The following is a 21,759-nucleotide window of genomic DNA, read 5'->3' as shown; positions in this document are numbered from 1 at the left end:
CCCCCATTGGCTCCTGCCGCCCCACGTGACCGTGGCGCCCTACGCGCACGTGGAAAACTGTTGTTGCTGTTCAGCCTATGCGTCACTTCCGGGCCCACCCCCCGAGGGGGCGGTGCTGAAGCCCGCAGAAGCGGAAGTGACTCGCCGTGGGCGGTGTCTTCCTCTACCCCGTCCGCGCGCAGGCGCGGTGGCGCGGGCGGCCTGGGGTTGAGGAGGAGGGCCCACCTGTGCCCCAGTCCGTCGGGTCTCCCTCGCGGGCCGCGCCGGAGCGATGCCTCGCTATTGCGCAGCGATTTGCTGTAAGAACCGGCGGGGACGGAACAGTAAGGACCGCAAGCTGAGTTTTTACCCGTGAGTAGTCCCTAGAGCAGAAGCGTCAGCCTTGCCTTGGGGCCGCGGGGTTAGGGCGTTTGGGGTCGGGGTTCGGGGTGTCCCGGGGCGCGGCCTGGCCCTGCGGGAGCGGGGCGTGAAGGCTCGAGCTCTATCTGGACGCGCTCTCGCTGGGCCAGGACGCCGGGCCCGCTTCGGGGACAGGGACCTGTTGGGGTGTTGACAGCGCCCTGGAAACAGACAGGTCTGCCAGGCGGTTCTCAGAGCGGTACCCCGCCTCCCCGGACCCATTGCATGGACCTCACACCTGCCCACCGGGAGGGGGCACTCCAGGTCCTTTACCGGCCGCGAGCTGGGTCATGGGTGTCCTTTAATTCCACCTTCCCCGAGGAAACGGGGCCTTTCTGGACGGAGGGGGTGGGGACCACCAGATATTTCCATGCAAGTCCATCCTCATTCTTCGGAAGAACCGGAAGGCAGTCTTGTGTCCTAGTTTGTAGAGTCCACACTTGGTAGGTTCAGATCCTGGCCCCACTAACCAGCGAATGATTTCAACCCTCTGGGCTTATGATCACTCATCTGTAAAGGGACTGGAGCTATAATAGTTCCTAATTCACACTTAATTTCCGGAAACCGGTCCATCCTTGCCGCTTGACACAGTTGCTGCAGGGAATAAACATCTGCACAGCATATGTTTCAAGGGACCTGGGGTATATGGCATACTGTTCTTAATATGTTTGCTCCCCTTCTTAGCGCTATGTGTTTTAACCAAGGCCACCTCTCCGAGAAAGGTTGTTTCCCCAGGTGGGGATTTTTCCCTGGAGTTAGGGATTAACAGGACTAAGGAAGGAAATAAATCAGTAAAATCCCTTAAGTGCCAGGCAGGTAGTTAATCACTTTAACTACAAACAATCACGCTTAAGCTAAATAATCTTTATTTAGGATAATCTCCTTCAGTTACTTCCTTGTAGCTTAACAGAACAATAGAGTAGTGACCTTGGAATGCCCTAACCTTTGGAATAGAATGGATAGGATTAAACTCAACTGGTATAAATACAGATGTAACAGGAGAATAAAGGAAGAACCTGGCTAGGCTGCTGATCAACTGAACGCTGTCTCTGTGTCATTCCTTCACCAACTCCGTCCACACCTTTGGGAACCCCTGGACCTGCTGGGGCTGGACCCCAACACTTAATGTGTAAAGGGATAAATCAGCACTGGGCACACACTTCATGCTCAAATGGAAAGCAACATATTTAGAATATTCTGTTTCCTTTTTTCCTGTGTTTGAAAATAGTTCACTTAGCTCTAACCCGGTTGCCTCTCTTCAATCCGCCCCCCCCCCCCCCCCCCCCCACACACACACACACACACTTATTTTCTGAAGCCTGTTTTACTTCAGGCCTGAAGCTCCCTGTTCTGGAATGACAACGCCTAAGGCACATTATTGGGATTGCGGGGGATGGAGAGCCCTGCTTTTTGTATGGAAAACCTTATGTTGTTATTATTTTTTAAAAGGAGATTATTATGTAATATGTGTCTTGGGATGTGTTCTTGTAAAATCATTGAAAGAAAAATAAATGACTGTTAAGTGTTTAATAAAGTTTAATCCAAATCCATTTACCTATTTAGACTGGCAGGGAAAAGTTTTCTGTAAAAGTCTGCCGTTAGTCTAGTTTTGCCTATAAGAAACATTGCCATCTGCCAGAGCTTACTCTAAAGTAAGGCCACTGTCAGCACACGTATAAAGAGCTATCAACTTTCTCTGTCTTTTCTGTTTCATTCGTTTCATATTATAAAATAGATCTGAGTCTGTCTTTTCTCAAGGACATGTTTTGTTCTTTTCTTGTGTCATTTTCTCTTTCAGAACTTGAATTTTAGAGTTCCCAGTTCATTGGTTATAGGAAGCCTAGGAATTTTGGACTATATTACATGCGGATAGAATTGACGGTGATTCTGGTAAAGAGAATGGAATATTAGTATCTTAAAAGACTTGGTGTTCATTTTATTGTCAGCTAAACCATTTGTTTGAGTTAACTTCTCCTTGTTTTAAAAATATTAACATAGCCCAGCTGGTGTGGCTCAGTGATTGAGCTTCAACCTGTGAATCAAGAGGTCAAGGTTTGATTCCTGGTCAGGGCACATGCCGGGGTTACTGGCTTAATCCCCAGTAGGGGGCGTGCAGGAGGCAGCTGATCAATGATTCTGTCTCATCGTTGATGTTTCTCTCTCTCACTCCTTCTCCCTTCCTCTCTCTGAAACCAATAAAAATATATTTAAATACACACACACACACACACACACACACATACATATACTCATACATGCATATGCCCTAGAGGCCCCATGCATGAATACCTGCACTAATGCATGAATACCTGCATTGGTGGGCTGGCTATTGGGAGGGGCCACAGGAGGTTGGCTGGACGGCCCCGCCCCCATAGGGCCAGTTGGCTGGCTACAGTGCTTGTCATAACTGGTCGTTTGGCTTTTATATATATACATATATGTACATATATATATATATAAACATAAATAAGAGCCTAAAGCTTAATATTTTTAAACATTATAGACAAGAAATTGTTTCATTTGTAGTATTAGTATGAAATACATTTGAATAGGACTTTGTCGTTTATACAAAGCTCTTTCCTAGTTCTAGGCAAACTACACAACAAAATAAAAGTAGAACATAATTCACAGAAAATATGAATAGATTTTATTTTTTGTTGGGAGACATGTGTTTATTTGAAGGGACTCTGAGCTTTGTTTTACCAGCCCTTCTGCTCAGACAAAGCTCTGCCTGCTCATCTTCCGTCTTCGTCTTCTTTGCTGCAGAGCTGATGTGGTGTAATTGTCACGAAGGTGCTCTTATGTTTGAGTTTGGTTGTCTTGCTCTTGCAGCACTTGATGCATAGATTACCTATACACGCAGGCCTGGAATCTGGCAAAATTGTAAAAATACAGCAAAATTTTCCTTTTTTAATTTCAGGTTTCCTCTACATGACAAAGAAAGACTTGAAAAATGGTTAAAGAACATGAAACGAGATTCATGGATGCCCAGTAAATACCAGTTCCTGTGTAGTGACCATTTCACTCCTGACTCTCTTGACATCAGATGGGGGATTCGATATTTGAAACAAACTGCAATTCCAACAATATTTTCTTTGCCTGAAGACAGTCAGGTATTGGAGGCGGGGCAAGAGGGGAGAAAGCTGAACAGGGGGGTGGATTGCAGAGTGGCAGGTAATTAGGTGGAAGGCAGGAGAAGGAAAGAAAGATAAGTGCTGGGGAAACGGATACTTGAGCAAAAGAAAACTAATTGATGCTTTTACTAAACATGATAAACTTTTAAAACTTTAAACCATTGTGAAGCGTAGCTTAAGAGGAGCAAAATAATAGCAGACGTAAGTCATTAACTCATCATAAGTTAATGATCTAAGATATTTTTACTGGTCTTTGAGTGATCTGAAATGTTTCCTTCATATATTGAGGATGCTAAATGCTTTTTAAAAAACACTTGAAAGTCTACTTGAATTATATAGTTAGAATTTTTTTTAACTGAATAAACTTTCTTGGCCAATATACTGCTTAAAGTTGTAATTAAGTATTCAACACTGACTAATAAGAGAACAAGCCTAATAAGGACATCTTTTTTAGTATTTGAAAGTATACTAAAAATATATTTTAGTATACAGTGGGGCCTTGACTTACGAGTGTCCCGACTAACGAGTTTTTTTGAGATACGAGCCGAGCCATCTCTCGGCCGATTTTTTGCTTTGAGTTGCAAGCTCAAAAAAATTCGGGTTACAAGTCAGCTTCAGATACCCCACCGCTAGTTGGCGCAGCAGTGATTTGACATACGAGTAATTTGAGTTATGAGCTCCATCACAGAACGAATTAAACTCGTAAGTCAAGGCCCCACTGTATTTAGTATATACTAAAAATATATAAAAATAATATTTGAAAATATTATTTTCTAGGAAAAAGACCCTTCCAAAAACAACTGTCAGAAGAAAAAAATAGAGTATGAGAAAGATGTGTGCCTGAAAGCCAAGTCACAAGAATCATTTGCATCAAAAGAGCCAAAGAAAAATACAGTTAATACAGGAGTCCTCCCTGAACATGCAGAATCACTACATTCATCTGCGTTGGTGAAGCCACCAGCTCCAAAAGCAGGAAGTATACACAATAACATATTAACTCTTAATCTAGTTAAACTGGAAGACACTGGAAAACCAGAATCTACATTGGAAACATCAGTTAACCAAGACATAGGTGGTTTTCACACATCTTTTGAGAATCTAAATTCGACAACTATTACTTTGACAACTTCAAATTCAGAAAGTATTCAGCAGTCTTTGGAAACCCAAGAAGTGCTTGAAATAACTACCAATCATCTTGCTAATCCAAACATTATAAATAATTCAGTGGAAATTAAGTCAGCACAGGAAAATTCATTCTTACTCAGCACAATTACCCAAACGGTTGAAGAATTAAACCCAAATAAAGAATCTATCATTGCCATTTATGTACCCACAGAGAGTTCCAAACCTACAATTAATTCTTTTATGCCTGTCCAAAAAGAAACTGTAGAAATGGAAGACACAGACAGTGAAGACTCCTGTAAGGAGCTAGACTATGAGACAGGAGTCTTACAACTTGAACATTCTTACTGCAGACAGGATATAAATAAGGAGTATCTTTGGCAGAAAGTCTGTAAACTACATTCAAAGATTACTCTTCTTGAGCTACAAGAGCAACAGACTCTAGGGAGATTGAAGTCTTTGGAAGCTCTTATAAGGCAGCTAAAACAGGAGAACTGGCTCTCTGAAGAAAATGTCAAGATTATAGAAAACCATTTCACAACATATGAAGTTACTATGATATAAAGGCATCTCAAAGCTATGACTTTCATGTAAGCATTTTGCAGCCAAACCAGATTATATGTAAAGTGAACTTTTTCCTGCATAAATTTCTCTGCTTAACGAAGGTCAAAAAGTGCCCTAACATTATGAACTGTGTCCTGTTCTTATAGTGCTCTTTTTTTTTTTAAAAACTAGAGTGTTGTTGCGCTGTAGATAAAAAGTTCTATTACTGGGTCATTTCCAAATTAGAGTTAAAAAATAGTGAATAAGTAATATGAGTTTGTCCTAAAATGAGAGAACACAGATATGGTAAAAATAAATAAATAAAATAAAAGGAAAGGGGGAAAAAACAATCCCAGAATAAAAGGATCAGGCCTGGTTCTATCGTTGGCATATGACTTAGGCAAGTTACTTATCAAGATTGAGCCTCAGTCTCTAACCTGTAGAATAAGGGCACTTATGAGATCTCTAATGAAGTCTGTTCCCTTATAGTTCCTTCCTGTTCCAGTCAGATACTTTTACTAGAACAACTTTTCTGTAAGGTAATCTGTACTTACATAATACTGGGTGTGGGCCAGAATTTGAAATTATTAACGATTGAATTATCCTCAATATTTGTGGAATTCTATGCTGTTTGACCTTTTGCCTAAAGTTATCCATAATAACAAAAGGAAAATATTCCTTTTATAATTTGATTCCAGTTGAACTAAAATGAGGAACTACCATTAGTCCAGTTCTTAGGAAAGGCACTTTAAACTTAAAAGAATGTGTATTTCAGTACCTTATATGAGGTTGACCATAATTATACATAGTCATTTAAACTTCTTCACATCCTATATTTAAGATTATAATTTATAAACCAAAAATTTCAATGAGGTTCATTTTTTAAATATATATTACTATATTTTAGAAATCAGTTTGTATCTATTTAATATGTATAGATTTTTAAAATGTGTGCTTGTGTTATTTTTTAAATTCCAGAATAATAGAGTAATACTTAATACTATACATTCCCACTTTTGAATATTTTATTAAAATTTATATGAAAGAAATTATAGATATGTCATGATGACCTTCAGGAGAGAAGTAGGAAAAATCAGTGATGAGATATAAACAAAAAATACTGCATATATTCATATGAATTTAAGAAAAAATATAAAAGCAAAAACAGTGGTAACAATGAAAAATCAGTGATCTCTTCAAATTGGCAGTTAGTATAATTAAATATGTTACTATTTATGGTATTGAGCAAGTTTCTATAAATATGATTCTTAGTGTTTTTTTTAAATTAGGTTGGCAAACGACATTTTCTTTTATATAAAAAATGCTATTATCTTGAGGGACAGCTTTGACAAATCTATAAGGTAGCAATTATGTTTTTGGTCCTGGAAAATAGGAGCTCAATAAATATTAGTGGACTGCACAGCAAATAGTATACCAACAGTTCTGTAAATGCATGGTGATTATTTTTGGCTATTGCTTACTTTTTTCAGGCTAATAAAAGTAGCTGGTGTTATATGAATATATGTTAGCTAGTTATAAAAAGTTGATTAGAGGTATTATTGGGTGACCACGGGGGGGAAAACTTAACATGGTAGATTTAATATGTTACTTTTAAGTATTCCCATGTTGCATTTTGCTAATACTTCTTTAAAATTAATACAGATGAAAATGGCCTTTGTAAATCATCTAAAAATGTTACAACTCAGTTTATCACTGTATACCTTGTAACTTCTATTTGTTTAAAGTTATTTAGCTTTATTTCTTTAAACTTAATAAATCATAATATTTAAGATATTTGCTTGGCTTGTCTATATTCAGTTTTGGATGTTCTTAACCTGTTAATCTCTAAATTTTTTGGGGGGTTCTAGCCAAGTTTATTTTTTACTGGATTATTATAGGAATCACTTAGCTAATTTTCAGTCCCCCACTTCCATATCATCCTGACTGCTGTCAGCTTTTACCCTGAGCTATAAATCTGTCACACACACACCACTTAACTATGTTATTTCATATTTCCTGGAAAATAAAATTTAATGTTCAAAGTACAGTGTGTCGAAAAAAGTAAATTCATAGATTAAATTTTCTTGATTATTGGACAAAAATTGCTTAAGATGACAACTATAATTCAAAATGCACAGTGATATATAGGACCGTCCTCACTGAAGCAGGAGTCAGTGTCAGAGCAAGCCTAATCTTTTCTTTTTTCTGTGCATGGTTCAGGTGTTCCATTAGTTAAAATGCATAGCATTTGAATATGCACAACAGACTAGAATATCATGAATGTGGAATAAGTACTTTTATTGAGCTTGCTAACTTGCTTAGTCTGGTTGAGAATGAACTCACTGACATGAGACAAGAACGCATCTGCACCATCGATGAACAAGGAGTCAGCTCCGTGGTGTGGTGTTAAAATAACGAGTTTTTGAGCGAGTGAGAAGGGAAGGGCTCAATATTCAGGCTTTTCAAAGAATCCCCAGAAAGTCAATAAAGCATGCCCTCTCCTCTTTGGAAGATGAGTATGTTCAGGAGACACTTGTTTGCCTTGCTAACATTTGGTGCTTTGGAGTCTGAAACACCTTCGGCACATGGACTTTCAGTGCACCTGTTTGGTTGCATTAATTTGGGGAATGACAAACGCACGGGAACCATGTGGAACCTAGGAAGGGCTCAGAGGACTGAAAAACCTGGCTTCCCTCATGAATACGATCTAGTCTCCTTTGTCAGTAGGCAGAAGTGCATTGCTGGGTATCACCACAGAAATCCATGTTTAAGGAAAGTACTGTAAAAAGCCTTTGAGAAAAAAGAAGAGCCAGTCCATGTCACAGTGGGTAAGCTGCTCACCCCTTAGCAACAGCAAGATAGTGAGGGTGGAGAGGCACCATCAAGAATAGGAAGGGAGCACTTGGTTTTAACAAACATTTGCCATGGGAGAAATTGCTTGCAAATTTACATAGAATGGCCCCACAAGCCTCTGCTCTGTCTTCTCCTTTTGTCAATCTGGACAGATCTGAAATTAGAACTTTGGGAAAGGGTTGGGCGGGGGTGGGGGGGTTGGGGGGGTGGAGAGGGGAAGTGGGGGATGGGGTGAGAGAGGAAGGTCCCATATATATCACTGAAGAATCAGTTCAAATATCCCCTTTACTAAGTGGTCTCACACACACAACAGTTGTTCACCATGTCTTCACAAACTATACTAATAAAAGGGTAATATGCTAATTAAACTGGACAGCCAAACGACCTTCCGGACGTCCTTCCGGATGAAGTTTTGCTCAGTCCCGATCTGCCAGACCCCAGCAGCCAGCTAACCTACCAGTCAGAGCATCTGCCCCCTGGTGGTCATAGTGAGTGGTTGAGCGGCATTAGCATATCATTAGCATGTTACACTTTGATTGGTTGAACGGACGACTGGAAGACCGGACACTTAGCATATTAGGCTTTTATTATATAGGATCATTCTTGCAATTACCTGTTTAAGTATAGTCTATCTCATTATACTGTAAGTTCCTAAGAGGTGGAAATCAAACGTGACTCATCTTTGACAGTGTAGGGAAGGAAAAAATTCCTCTGCACCCACAGATTCAGTGTCGGGGTCTGTTAAACAAGTGGACAAAAGACAGATTACGGAGGAAACGGTTCATGAGCCCATGTGGCAGGATTCAGTCGGGGGGGTGGTCAGCACTCAGGGCTTATCTAGCATCTTAACAAAGAAAGGCGATAAGGCAGAGCCTAATTTTCCCCTCCCCTTGAGTCTGGGCCAGCTTTGGTAAATTGTTTGGTAAATGAAATGTGGCAGAAGTGATGTTCTGGGACTTCCGAAGCTAGATCATAAACAGTCTTGTAGCTGCTGCCTGGGGTTCTTACAACACTCAGTCTGTGGAGCAAGTTGCCATGTAGGAAGTCAGACTACCGTGAGCTCATCATGTTCTAGAGGTCACGTGAAGGTGCTCCAGTCGACAGTCTGAGCGTAAGTGATGCCACTTGGACCCTCTAGACCAGCCCATCAGTCAACACCACATGGAACAGATGTCAAGCCATGCCCCATACCTGACCAACGAACCTGAAACACAATATGCTTGTTGTTTGACACCACAAGTTTGGGGGTTGTTACACAGAAGATCCCCATAACAAACACTCTTATGCAAATGAAGGCAAACATCCCTACCATCTAGCCTTACAAAAACATCTAATATTCCAGATTAGTTGAGAGAGAACCTAGAAAAATGCTACCACCAAACCTGCCATGGTAAGTAGTCTATGCTGGGCAACCTTGTTCTCCCTCGTGTGAGGATGGGAACACGGTTTCTAAAGATGAAAAATTCTTGCCAACACAGTCATGTCAATGAAAGATTGATGGCTGTTTCTGGTCTTCAACCAATGAAGTCTTGTTTTTATGTTGGGGATACTATAATGAACAGGACTTTCTGATTACTGGGTGTCATCCTGAAGAGGAAAAAAACATCTTCACGTAGGAAGAAAAACCCAAGGTGTGATGCAAAGATTGAGTGGTGAGGCTTGGGCTGGTAAATGTGCTGGGCTAGCACAGATTTCAGAATGCCTGGAAATAAGTCTCCCTGATTGAATGAATCTGGGATAGGGGACTTGCTTCCCGAGAGAATTATCAGTTCCTGGGGTGTTAAAAGCTTTAGGTTGGCTGCACATGGAGCCTCCTGAACTGAAAAGTCACCTGGGCCTTGCAGCTGCATTAGCCACGAGGACCATAGCGACACCACAAAGGTGAACACAGAAATAAAAGTGACTGCTAAATTGAATCAACTCTCTTGAGCTTATTCAACAGCATCCAGGATCATAACTTATTGTAGCACAATCCTATCACGTAATTTGGCCCGGTGAGAACTTAACTGACAAGTGTATACAAAGTAATGGAAAGTTTCTATGGTGAGTTTTTAATCTTCCTTTTTATTCTTTAATGAGAAAGAATTGTGTAGCCACAGAAAACAGTCAGTATCTAAAGTTATCGGTTCCTTCCATGCTCAAGTAAGAATCATCCTCATTAAATAACAAAATCATGTAGAGAAATAGTTGCCATTAAAATATCATCTCCTTGGGGCATTTTGGAATCATTACAAACCTCAAATGGATGTGCTGCCTCTATAAGTTTTAAAGTGGTTCTATCAAAATCGTTCAGATCACTGTAGAAAATGAAGAGATGCTGAGCTGGCCCACGTGCCCACTGAAAGGAAACTGGGTTAATGACTTATCTCCCAGCCTTGTTTTTAGCTCAGAAAGGCACTTTTCAAAGTATTTTTCTATTGCCTTCACAAAAATCATTAACTATAAGGCAGTTTTTAAAGACACTGGTTTGTAAACACTAAATCCTACCTATCCTAAAGCTCAATGGCTTTGTAAATTCATAACAATCACCATTTTGGAAAGTTTTCATTTTCCAAAGGCTTATGTCAGTAGTAGGAGTGGCTTGTATTTAGCAACTATTGTTGGGAAATGAGTAGAAACGAGTGGAAAAGCTTTCTTATCACTGAGGCCAGTAAAATACAGAGAGATTTTATTCCTTGAGTGGACCAAATTGTTTTGTAGCTTATGGCTACCCTGAAAATGCAACTAAGAGCCATAACAAGTATTTCTGTTAATTTTGGTTATGAAAGGTAATGAAAGGTACATTGTGAGTTATTCTTTTGTCTGTGGAAGCTCTTGCTCTCTCCCAAACCCTGGAGGCTTCATTCATTCATTCCTTTATCAATGGATAATTAATGAGCATGTATTGCTAAGAACTGTTCTATAATCTGGGTTTGGAACTTTAACCAAACCAAAAAAATAATTCCTGCCCTCTTAGGACGTACATTCCATTTGGAGAGAGAAAGCTGATTTTAAAATTTCAAATAAACGTAGCGTAGAATGCCAGAGCGTAAGAACTAGTGTGAAGAAAAATGAGGCCAGGTATAGAATAGAGTGTGATAGGGATACACTGTTGATGGGATGGTCACCTGAAGGGGTGATCGGTGGGAGGGAAGAGCTGTTTGGGACAAACTAAAAGAAAACCAGTTTGTGTCGAGTCCATGGAAGACGAGGAAAGGTTGGACAACTGTTCCGGAATGAAGGAGACTGAAGAAACACGACAACTGAATGATGTCAGCTGTTTAGGTGGTAGTTGTGAATCAATGTTAATTTCCTGATTTTGAAGGTTGTGTAATGATCTTAGGAGAAATAGTCCTTGTTTGTGGGACATTCATACTGAGCTAGTAGGCCGTCACGGGCATCAGGTCAACAACTTACCCTGCAATGGTCCAGGAAACCAAGTGGTTTGTATTCTATTTGTAAGGTTTTTGAAGACTTGGGATTATTAAAAGAGCCACCACCACCACATCATCCTCTCGAACACTTCTTTCCCCTCGGCATCCACAGGATAAGCCACAGATTTATCCTTGAGACAGAGGCTAAATCTCAACTTGCTTTCTTCTTTCTTCCTTCATTTATTTTTGTAGATCTAGGTTTTAACAGTCATTAAATCATATATCATCACACTATCAACACGTCAGAAGAGAAGTTTCTGAGAGTGGACCAAAGGCTGGCTGTTACTGAGGGGGAGACCTCTGTAAGGCTTGCTAGTCACATACCCCAGTCTTTTCAGGGTTTCAAATGTAGGACAGTTTCCTGAAACCCTGTCTTAAAGGCACTCAAATATTATATTAATTGGTAAGCACATTACAAAAAAGTCACCTAATACCAATTTGCAAGAACCAAGTTACTTTGGGTTCAAAAATTATTCCCAGTTAACCATTATTGAAATAAAGCATAATAATCCCCAAATAGGAGCTAAGCCAAAATATCCACCTTCAGGATTGTTTTTGCTCATATAGCCAAAGAGACATATTTTAACAATATCTTCTTGGTCAGCTTGCCACAGGAAAAGAGTTGTTATGAAATATGCCTTTTAAGAAGAAAAAGCAGGATCTAGTGAAGAATTCTGAAAACCCTAAAAGGTTATTCTTACATCATCTTCCTTTCTTTTCTCCCCTCACCATAATTAACCCTTTGCACTCCGAACCATTCTGGACATTGGCTACCAGCTACTCGACGCTACTTTGCGGTGGAAACGTGCATTTACAGACCCTCGTATTATTTAGTATAATTTTGGAACCAAGTAACGTATTATAATGATATTGGACTTATATGAATTGGGTGACATCGAGGAATGTATATTTGCAAAAAAACCCCAATATTTTATTGTTTATAATTTTGTACAGTATGATAAGTTTTGTAACACTCCCCAATATGCATTGCAGGCTGATTAGTGCATGTTTGACAGTAATAAGTGGTTTGACGCCTGCCACCAGCTGTTTTCCTGTTAGAACACACAATGCAGTCCCGTTTTCTTTGTCCCACATCGGGAATATGTAGTTTATTGTTTAATCCGACACAAAACCCGCTGACATTTCTTGTATATATCTTAGTAATTTTACGATATTTTGATTTAATTTCTTGTGCCATTTCAAGATAAAACTTCAGGGAAACATGCATGTCTCAAAAAGTTGCGTTGAAATAACTCAATTCCCCGTAATCACTAATAAACTGCAATGTCCCCTGAGAGGGGACATCCGAGTGATATGCTAGAATTCCGATGTCCCCTGAGAGAGGACAGCGGAGTGCAAAGGGTTAAATATATATACTTAAAACTCAAGAAGCTTGGAAAAGCAGATGCAATTTGTTACTTTGGGGCCATCTAGTGTTAAAATAAAGAACACATTTGCCTTTTGTTCTTTTTTGTAAACTTTGTATTGAGAGTATTTTCAATATGACAAAAGTTAAAAGCTAATAACACAGTTAAAATATTTTAAAAATAAAAATGAAATATACTTCAGGTATATAACCTGCTGATTAGATATACTTATTCATAGTTAAATGATTACTAGTCAAACTAATTAGCATCATCTTCTCACATAGTTACCATTCTTTTGTGTGCACCTGAAATCTACTCTCTTAGCATATTTGGTGCTATAGTAAGTGTAGTCATCATGCCTGTAAATTAGACCTCTACACTTATGCATCCAGCATAATTATAACTTTCTACCCTCTATCCAACTCTTCCACATTTCCTCGCACCCCCTCCGCCCTACCCCCTCCCCCCCACCCACCTCGAGCCCCTGTGATCACTGCTCTACTCTCTGCCCCATCTAGGAGGCTTTGGGGAGAATCAGCTCATTTTCAGCCCTTCTTGAATCACGCCACACAAAACTCATTTCACCTACTGGTAAAATAGTCTGTTTCTTTCTCATGTGTATGAGGTCGGGGAGGAAAGCTAGAACCTTCAATGACCCTGTCACAGGAAATTAAGAAATGAACAAAGGCGGAGGAGAGCACCATCTAACGGGTGCCAGAGCAATCTTTCGGCCTGGGCCTCAAAGACTGTCATTATCCCCAGGTTCAAAAGCTGGCAGATATAAACCAGGAGCCAAACTGAGAGTTGTGAGGCTCGGGGAAATACCTTCATTTTATCAAAGAGAAAAATACCCATGTATATTTTCTTCCCATTTCCCTAGAAGTTGCACTTACTCTCTTTAAAACACACACACACACACACACACACACACACACACACACACACACTCTAGTGGGCCGGTGCACAAAATTTGTGCATGAGTAGGTTCCCTAGGCCTGGCCAGCAATCAGGGCTGATCTGTGGGGTGACTGGCAGGACAATCAGGGGGCCCCCGCTGGTACCCACCTTGGCCGGCCTAGGGCCTGCAGGCTGGGGGCAGCTCCTGCATTGAACATCGGCCCCTGATAGTCACTGCGCATCATAGCGACCGGTTGTTCCACCGGTTGTTCTGCCATTCAGTTGACTTGCATATTAGGCTTTTATTATATAGGATATCCCAAAATGGCCCGGGAGGCCTGTGTCACCCCACTCCTGCATGAGATTCACTTTCACCCCAATTAGACAAAGAACAGGCAAATCAAAAATTTTAGTTTATTCCGTAAATATTTTTGAATAAGATATATGGAACATAACATTTCCTATAGATCCTCAGAAATAGGCCCTTCATAATAATCTATATGCTAATACAGAGAAAAGCATAATTGTCTGACCTTGACATTTAAAATATGGAAGGGATGCCAAAACCGGTTTGGCTCAGTGGATGGAGCGTCGTCCTGTGGACTGAAAGGTCCCAGGCGATTTCGGTCAAGGGCATGTACCTGGGTTGCGGGCACATCCCCAGTGGGAGATGTGCAGGAGGCAGCTGATCAGTGTTTCTCTCTCATCGATGTTTCTAACTCTCCATCTCTCTCCCTTCCTCTCTGAAAAAATCAATAAAATATATTTTTAAAAAATATGGAAAGGATTATAGTACAATCTACAAGCTAACAGATCTTATGATGCTATGTAAGACATAGCTTTGTAAAAAAAAAAAAGGAAGTGTAATTCCCTTAATTTTTTTCAAAAGTTTATATTTGTTTTAGGTGTACAGTGTAGTAGACAATCATATACTTTACAAAGTGTACCCCCCCAAATATTTCCAGTGCCCACCTGGCACCATACATAGTTACTACAATATTATTGACTCTATTCCCTATGCTCTACTTTACATCCCTGTGACTATTTTGTAACTGCTATTCCCTTCATCTTTTTTCACCCATTTCCCCAAGTCCTTCTCATCTAGCAATTCTCAGTTTGTTCCCTGTATCTATGAATTTGTTTTGTTTATTTTTTTCTTTAAGTTCCACATACAAGTGACATCATATTTGTCTTCCTCTGTCTAACTTATTTCATTTAAGATAATACCCTTTAGTTCCATCCACGTTGTTGCAAATAGTAAAATTTCATTCCTTTTTATTACTGAGAAATAGTCCACAGCTCCTTTATCTAGTCATCTATTGATGGGAACATACCGAGTTCATGGATTGATAGAATCAACATCATCAAAATGTCCATACTACCCAAAGCAATCTATAGATTCAATGCAATCCCCATTAAATTACCAATGACATATTTCACAGATCTAGAACGAACGTTCCAAAAATTCATCTGGAATAAAAAAAAAAAGACCACGAATAGCTGCAGCAATCCTGAGAAAAAAGAACAAAGTAGGTGGGATCTCAATACCAGATATCAAGCTGTATTACAAAGCCACTGTTCTTAAAACAGCTTGGTACTGGCACAAGAACAGACATATAGATCAATGGAATAGAATAGAGAACTCAGAAATCGACCCATACCACTATGTCCAATTAATATTCGACAAAGGAGGCAAGAGCATACAGTGGAGTAAAGACAGTCTCTTCAATAAATGGGTGTTGGGAAAATTGGACAGATACATGCAAAAAGATGAAACTAGACCACCAACTCACACCATACACAAAAATAAACTCAAAATGGATAAAAGACTTAAACGTAAGACGGGAAACCATAAAAATACTAAATCCACAGGCAGCGAAATCGCAAACATATGCTGAAGGAATTTCTTCTCTGATACTGTTCCCAGGGCAATGGAAACTAAAGCGAAAATAAACAAATGGGACTACATCAAAATACAAAGCTTTTGCTCAGCAAAGGAAACTATCAACAAAACAACAAGAAGGCCCAGTGCATGGGAGAACATATTTGCCAATGACAGATCCAAAGACAGGGACAACAGGGTTTAATCTCCAACATTTACAGGGAACTCATGCAACTTAACAATAGGAAGATAAACAATCCAATCAAAAAAATGGGCAATGGACATAGATAGACACTTTTTTGAAAGAGGACATACAGAAGGCCGAAAGACATATGAAAACATGCTCAAAGTCAAAATTATATGAGAGATGCAAATCAAAACGATAATGCGGTATCATCTCTCACTCGCCAGAATGGCTATCATCAACAAATCAACAAAAAACAAGTGTTGGAGAGGATGTGGAGAAAAAGGAACACTTGTGCACTGCTGGTGGGAATGCAGGCTGGTGCAGCCACTGTGGAGAACAGTATGAAGTTTCCTCAAAAAACTAAAAATGGAACTCCCATTTGACCCAGTGATCTCACTTCTAGGAATATATCCCAAGAAGCCAGAAACACCAATCAGAAAGGATATATGCACCCCTATGTTCATAGCAGCACAATTCACCACAGCTAAGATTTAGAAACAGCCTAAATGCCCATCAGCAGATGAGTGGATTACAAAACTGTGGTACATCTACATGATGGAATACTATGCTGCTGTAAAAAAGAAGGAATTCTTGCCATTTGCAACAGCCTGGATGGAACTGGAGAGCATTATGCTAAGTGAAATAAGCCAGTCAGAGAAAGATAAATAACACATGATCTCACTCATTTGTGGAATATAGAGAACCACATAGACTGATGAACAGGGACAGATCCAAAGACAGAGAAACAGTGATCAGACTATCAATCCCCAGAGGGAAAGTAGGGGAGGGTGGGGGTAACGGGAAGAGATCAACTAAAGGACTTGTATGCACACATATAAACCAAACCAATGGACACGGACAACAGGGTGATGAGAGCATGAGTGGGGTGGGGGGGGGGGGGGAGTTGGGGGTTAATGGGGGGGGATGAGGACACATTTGTAATACCTTAACCAATAAAGAAATTAAAGATAAAAAAAGAAAGCATTCATGAGAATGTTTAAAAGTTGGAACCCTTGTGCAGTGCTGGTGGAAATGTAAAATAGTGGGGCCACATTGGATAACGCTTTTGGCAGTTCCTCAACATGCTAAGCATAGAGTTACCAGATGACCCAGAAGTTCCACTTCTAGGTACATACCCAAAAGAAATGGAAACATGTTCACACAGAAAAACTTGTACACAGTGTTCCTGCGGTGTTGTTCATGAGGGCCTCAAACTGGAAACAACCCAAATATTCACCAACTGATGAATGGGTAAACAAAATGTGGTATACCCATACACCAGAATATAGCATACATAAAACTTTAAAATGTTATGCTAAGTGAAAGAAGCCAGTCACAAAAGACCAGATATTATGACTGCATTTATGTGAAATGTCCCCCCACCCCCATAGGCATATCCCTGGAGGCATATCCCTACAGAGAGCAGATCAGTGACTGCCTGGGGCTAGGGTGGGAAGACAAGGAGGGGGCACTGGGAAAGGGAGGTGACTGTTAATGGGCTTGGGTTTAAAGTCCTACAATTGGCTCCTCTGAGGGGGCGTGGCTAAGACCTGGGGGCGTGGCTGGACTAAAGGGCGGGACAAGCCAGCTTAAAGCCCTGCTGAGGAGCAGCAGCTCACATTGTGGTGGCTGTTTCACCTGGAGGCATGGAGGAGGGCGCTCGCCTCTGCCACATGTGCTCTTCGCGGGGATGTCGGTGTCATCCGAAGCGCCAGCGCCACGGCAAGCCAGCCCCGGTCACGGCAGAAAAACACCTGGAGGCGGACGCAGATGCGGCAGCGCGGTGCTGTGCAGGGAGTGGAGGAATCGCGAGCCCCATGACACCCCCGCCGCCCCCGCGCTGCTCTCTGCAGGACCTGCCGGTGGAGATGCTGGTGGAGATCTCCGCCTCGCTCCCCGGCACCGACCTGCCCAGCCTGGCCCTGGCCTGCACCAAATTCCACCACATCCTGCACATCGACAGCATCTGGAGACGGCGCTGCCGCGAGGAGTATGGCGTTCGTGAAAACTTGCAGAACCTGGAGACGATCGGTATGTCTTATCGAGAAGTCTATGCGAAGCTGCTCCACCCGTACAGACACATTTTGGGATTGTGGCAGCTAGATACTGAGGACTATAGAACACTGCTGAATGTCGTGGTGGACGGCTTAGGCATTACTGGTTGGACGTACAGGCCTTCCCTTAACACCCATGTGGATGGCCCAATGCCATTCAAGCCCGCGTTCAGAATTAGCCTGACGGAGCGGGAATCAGCCGCGGTGGAGGTGGAGTGCGTGGAAGGCCGCCACAGCAGGCCCCACAGCCGCCACCTGCAGATTCAGAAGGACAGGCTCACCCTCCAGTGCAACAAGACAGACCACCGAAAGGACTCACCAACCTGGCATAGGGACGAATTTGGGCGGTGGCTGGTGCGGGAGGACAGACAGCAGTATGACTGCCTGACCTACCGCCGCCTCTACCTCCCGCCGAGCCACCCGGACGACCTCATCAGGCCAGGCCTCTTCCAAGCCAGCTGCAATGCCTATGGCCTATCGATTTCCATGCTCAGCTTCCATGGGAAGTATGCCAGGCTCACGACGGTCACGGGAGACTCCAACCCTAGCTTGGAGATCCACCTCATGCGCCGCATCCAGCTGCGAGATGGCGAGATCTTCTGCAACCTCAACGAGCTCTCCCGCGTGGTCCAGGAGATTGACGAGCAGGTGATCCAGGAGCAGCAGCAAGAAGATGGGACTGAGGAAAGCGAGGGCCATGGCTGGCAGAGCCCTGCCCAGCCCAGCGTCGGGGAGTCCGGGGCTGCAGCTTCGGAGGAGCAGCCCGTCCCGTTTGTTCTGCCTGTGGGCGTGCGCTCAAGAGACCAGAACTACCCCCGCACCTGCAGGATGTGTTTCTATGGCACGGACACTGTTACTTTTAATGTTACCTTACATGGCTTTGCCTACACCGGGCGTGTCCCTGGAGTCTTCATCCTGTTCGATGAGAACCACTTCGGGTTCCTCTGGCTGGAGGCTAAATACTTGGTTCTGTTCGGCAGAGTCCAGAACACCTTCCAGAATGTGGAGGCACCATCCCCGCAGGCCTTCCTGGAGATGCTCAAGAACATTCAGTCCAGACCCCCTGGGAGGAGCAATTTGCGTGCACTTTGAAGATTTGACCTTCTGACTAGGTTACCCACCTTTGTTTGTTTTTTTAAATCCTCACTGGAGAATATTTTCCCATTGATGTTTAGAGAGAGTGGGGGAGAGAGGGAAAGAGAAAATATCGACGTGAGACAAACACATCAGTTGGTTGCCTCCTGCCCAAGCCCGGACCAGGGCCAGACTGGGTAGGAGCCAACAACTTAGGTAGAAATAAACCTTAGACCAGTGGTCTCAAGCTTCCTAAAAAAAATAAAAAATAAATAATATTTATGCTCAATTCATTTAAAATACTGATTCGTTTGGCAAAAAAAAAAAAAAAAAAAAAAAATTGTCTAAGTCAAGGCAGCAAAAAGCAAGAGGAGGGTATACCTGAGTTTCTAATCACAGTTATAATATCACCCAGCACTAGGGCCTTGGCCAAGCTCTGTCCGTGAGCCCCACAAAAGCACATCATGTCTCCTAAGGCTCCCATCGCCCAAACTCACATCCATAAAAGAACCACTATTATTTTTCCTCAGGACTCCTGAATGATCCTTCCCCTAGACCAGCGGTTCTCAACCTGTGGGTCCCGACCCCTTTGGCAGTCGAACAACCCTTTCACAGGGATCGCCTAAGACCATCCTGCATATCCGATATTTACATGACGATTCATCACAGTAGCAACATTACAGTTATGAAGTAGCAACGAAAATGATTTTATGGTTGGGTCACAACATGAGGAACTGTATTTAAAGGGCCAGAAGGTTGAGAACCACTGCTCCGGGACAGTCTTGGTCTTTTTAATTCCTTTTCTACATTCTAACTCATTATCACTAAATGGAAGATTTAGGATCTATTCATTTCAATAGTCAAATTATTTAAATTCCTTCAATGGTTTCCTATTTTTTAAAGATAAGAATCAAAATTCTTACATGTTTAAAATGTTCTGGTTATGGCAAAATCTGATCCCTTGAGACCAGATTAAGAAATAATGTAGAGATGAAATTGACAGGATTTGAAGGATGTATATGGGGAAATGACGGGAGAGAAGTGTCTCAATTACTCTCAGATTTCTGACTTGAGTGTATGTGTGATTAGAGATGTGTGTATTGGCACCAGGAACAAATGCGAGGAAGGATATTACATTATTCACTTAGTACCTGACCATCAGAACACATTTACAATTATTCTTATTCATCTCTTGAATGTTTCTTCATACAACCAAAATTACCCAGCAATAAAAATGAACCAATGCCCGGCTGGTGTGGCTCAGTGATTGAGCAGTGACCTATGAACCAGGAGGTCACATTCAATTCCCAGTCAGGGCACATGCCTGGGTTTCAGGTTTGGTCCCTGGTAGGGTCATGTGGGAGACAGCTGATCCAAGGTTCTCTCTCATCATTGATGTTTCTATCTTTTTCTCCCATTCCCTTCCTCTCTCTGAAATCAATAAAAAGATATTTTTTTAAAAAAATGAAGCAACTACTAATATACACAATACCAATGAATGACAAAAACATCTTACTAAATCATGTATTCTCAATATCGCCCCCGAAGGGGTCAAAAGTTTGTTCTTGAGGTGTGAAAAACTACTACTTATGTATAAAACACACATGTACATATACTACATAAACAGACATACAGCCTATCTATGGTATTAAAATTTCATAAGAAGGGGAGGGACAATTATGGGAAAATGTCTAAAAAGACTGTTGGGGGGGCAATAAAAAAGTTGAGAAACACTTTACTAAATAGAAGATGCCAGCCACAAAAGACTACATAGCATATGATTTCTGTTCTAGAAAATCAATACTCATGTGATTAAAAGAAAAATCAATGTAGTCCAGGGCCCAGGTAGCAGAGGAAGATACAGACTTCCAAGGGCCATGGGGGAACTTACGGGGTGATGGGATGTTTTATATCATGTTGGTCAAAGCTCACTGAACTTACTCTCAAAACTGGTCAATTTTTTGCATATAGCTTATACCTTGATAAAACTAATCCTATATAATAAAAGAGTAATATGCAAATTGCCCCTAACGAAGGACCAACCAGAACCCCTGGTCACTATGCCACGCACTGACTACCAGGGGGCAGACAATCAATGCAGGAGCTGCCCCCTAGTGGTCAGTGCACTCCCACAGGGGGAGTGCCACTCAACCATACATACACACACACACACACACACACACACACACAGACACACACACTCTAGAGGGCCGGTGCACAAAATTTGTGCATGAGTAGGTTCCCTAGGCCTGGCCAGCAATCAGGGCTGATCTGTGGGGTGACTGGCAGGACAATCAGGGGGCCCCCGCTAGTACCCACCTTGGCCGGCCTAGGGCCTGCAGGCTGGGGGCAGCTCCTGCATTGAACATCGGCCCCTGATAGTCACTGCGCATCATAGCGACCGGTTGTTCCACCGGTTGTTCTGCCATTCAGTTGACTTGCATATTAGGCTTTTATTATATAGGATATCCCAAAATAGCCCGGGAGGCCTGTGTCACCCCACTCCTGCATGAGATTCATTTTCACCCCAATTAGACAAAGAACAGGCAAATCAAAAATTTTAGTTTATTCTGTAAATATTTTTGAGTAAGATATGTGGAACATAACATTTCCTATAGATCCACAGAAATAGGCCCTTCATTATAATCTGTATGCTAATACAGAGAAAAGCATAATTGTCTGACCTTGACATTTAAAATATGGAAGGGATTATAGTACAGTCTACAAGCTAACAGATATTATGATGCTATGTAAGACATAGCTTTGTAAAAAAAAAGAAAGTGTAATTCCCATAATTTTTTTTCAAAAGTTTATATTTGTTTTAGGTGTACAGT

The 21,759-nt window shown here is 41.7% G+C and overlaps 1 protein-coding gene and 1 pseudogene across 2 annotated transcripts; both read left to right on the top strand.

The window, feature by feature from the left end:
* The first annotated feature begins 198 nt into the window (after window positions 1-198).
* On the top strand, window positions 199-6,992 carry THAP5 (THAP domain containing 5). 2 transcript variants are annotated; one of them, XM_070424798.1, is made up of 3 exons: window positions 199-351; window positions 3,320-3,512; window positions 4,311-6,992. In XM_070424798.1, exons 1-3 carry the CDS (start codon window positions 272-274, stop codon window positions 5,217-5,219), a joined length of 1,182 nt encoding a protein of 393 aa, XP_070280899.1. In that variant the 5' UTR covers window positions 199-271; the 3' UTR covers window positions 5,220-6,992. The 2 variants fall into 2 exon arrangements, with proteins under 2 accessions (XP_070280899.1, XP_070280900.1); XM_070424799.1 differs by having other exon boundaries at window positions 239-299.
* Window positions 6,993-17,443: 10,451 nt separating this feature from the next.
* On the top strand, window positions 17,444-18,943 carry LOC139017043 (F-box only protein 31 pseudogene; annotated as a pseudogene).
* Window positions 18,944-21,759: the final 2,816 nt, after the last annotated feature.

The sequence above is a fragment of the Myotis yumanensis genome, unplaced genomic scaffold (genome assembly GCF_028538775.1).
Source record: "Myotis yumanensis isolate MYYU_CA2020_CCGP unplaced genomic scaffold, mMyoYum1.0.hap1 SCAF_9, whole genome shotgun sequence".
NCBI classification, from domain to species: Eukaryota; Metazoa; Chordata; class Mammalia; order Chiroptera; family Vespertilionidae; genus Myotis; species Myotis yumanensis.
Note: the sequence above shows the minus strand (reverse complement) of the source record. Positions and strands in the feature narration are given on the sequence as shown.

Bases quoted from the DNA above. Each gene is read 5' to 3' on its own strand.
- THAP5 (XM_070424798.1), top strand. From the start codon at position 272: ATGCCTCGCTATTGCGCAGCGATTTGCTGTAAGAACCGGCGGGGACGG. The intron at 352-3,319 runs GTGAGTAGTCCC...TTTTAATTTCAG, and splicing joins CGCAAGCTGAGTTTTTACCC to GTTTCCTCTACATGACAAAG. The intron at 3,513-4,310 runs GTATTGGAGGCG...ATTATTTTCTAG, and splicing joins CTTTGCCTGAAGACAGTCAG to GAAAAAGACCCTTCCAAAAA.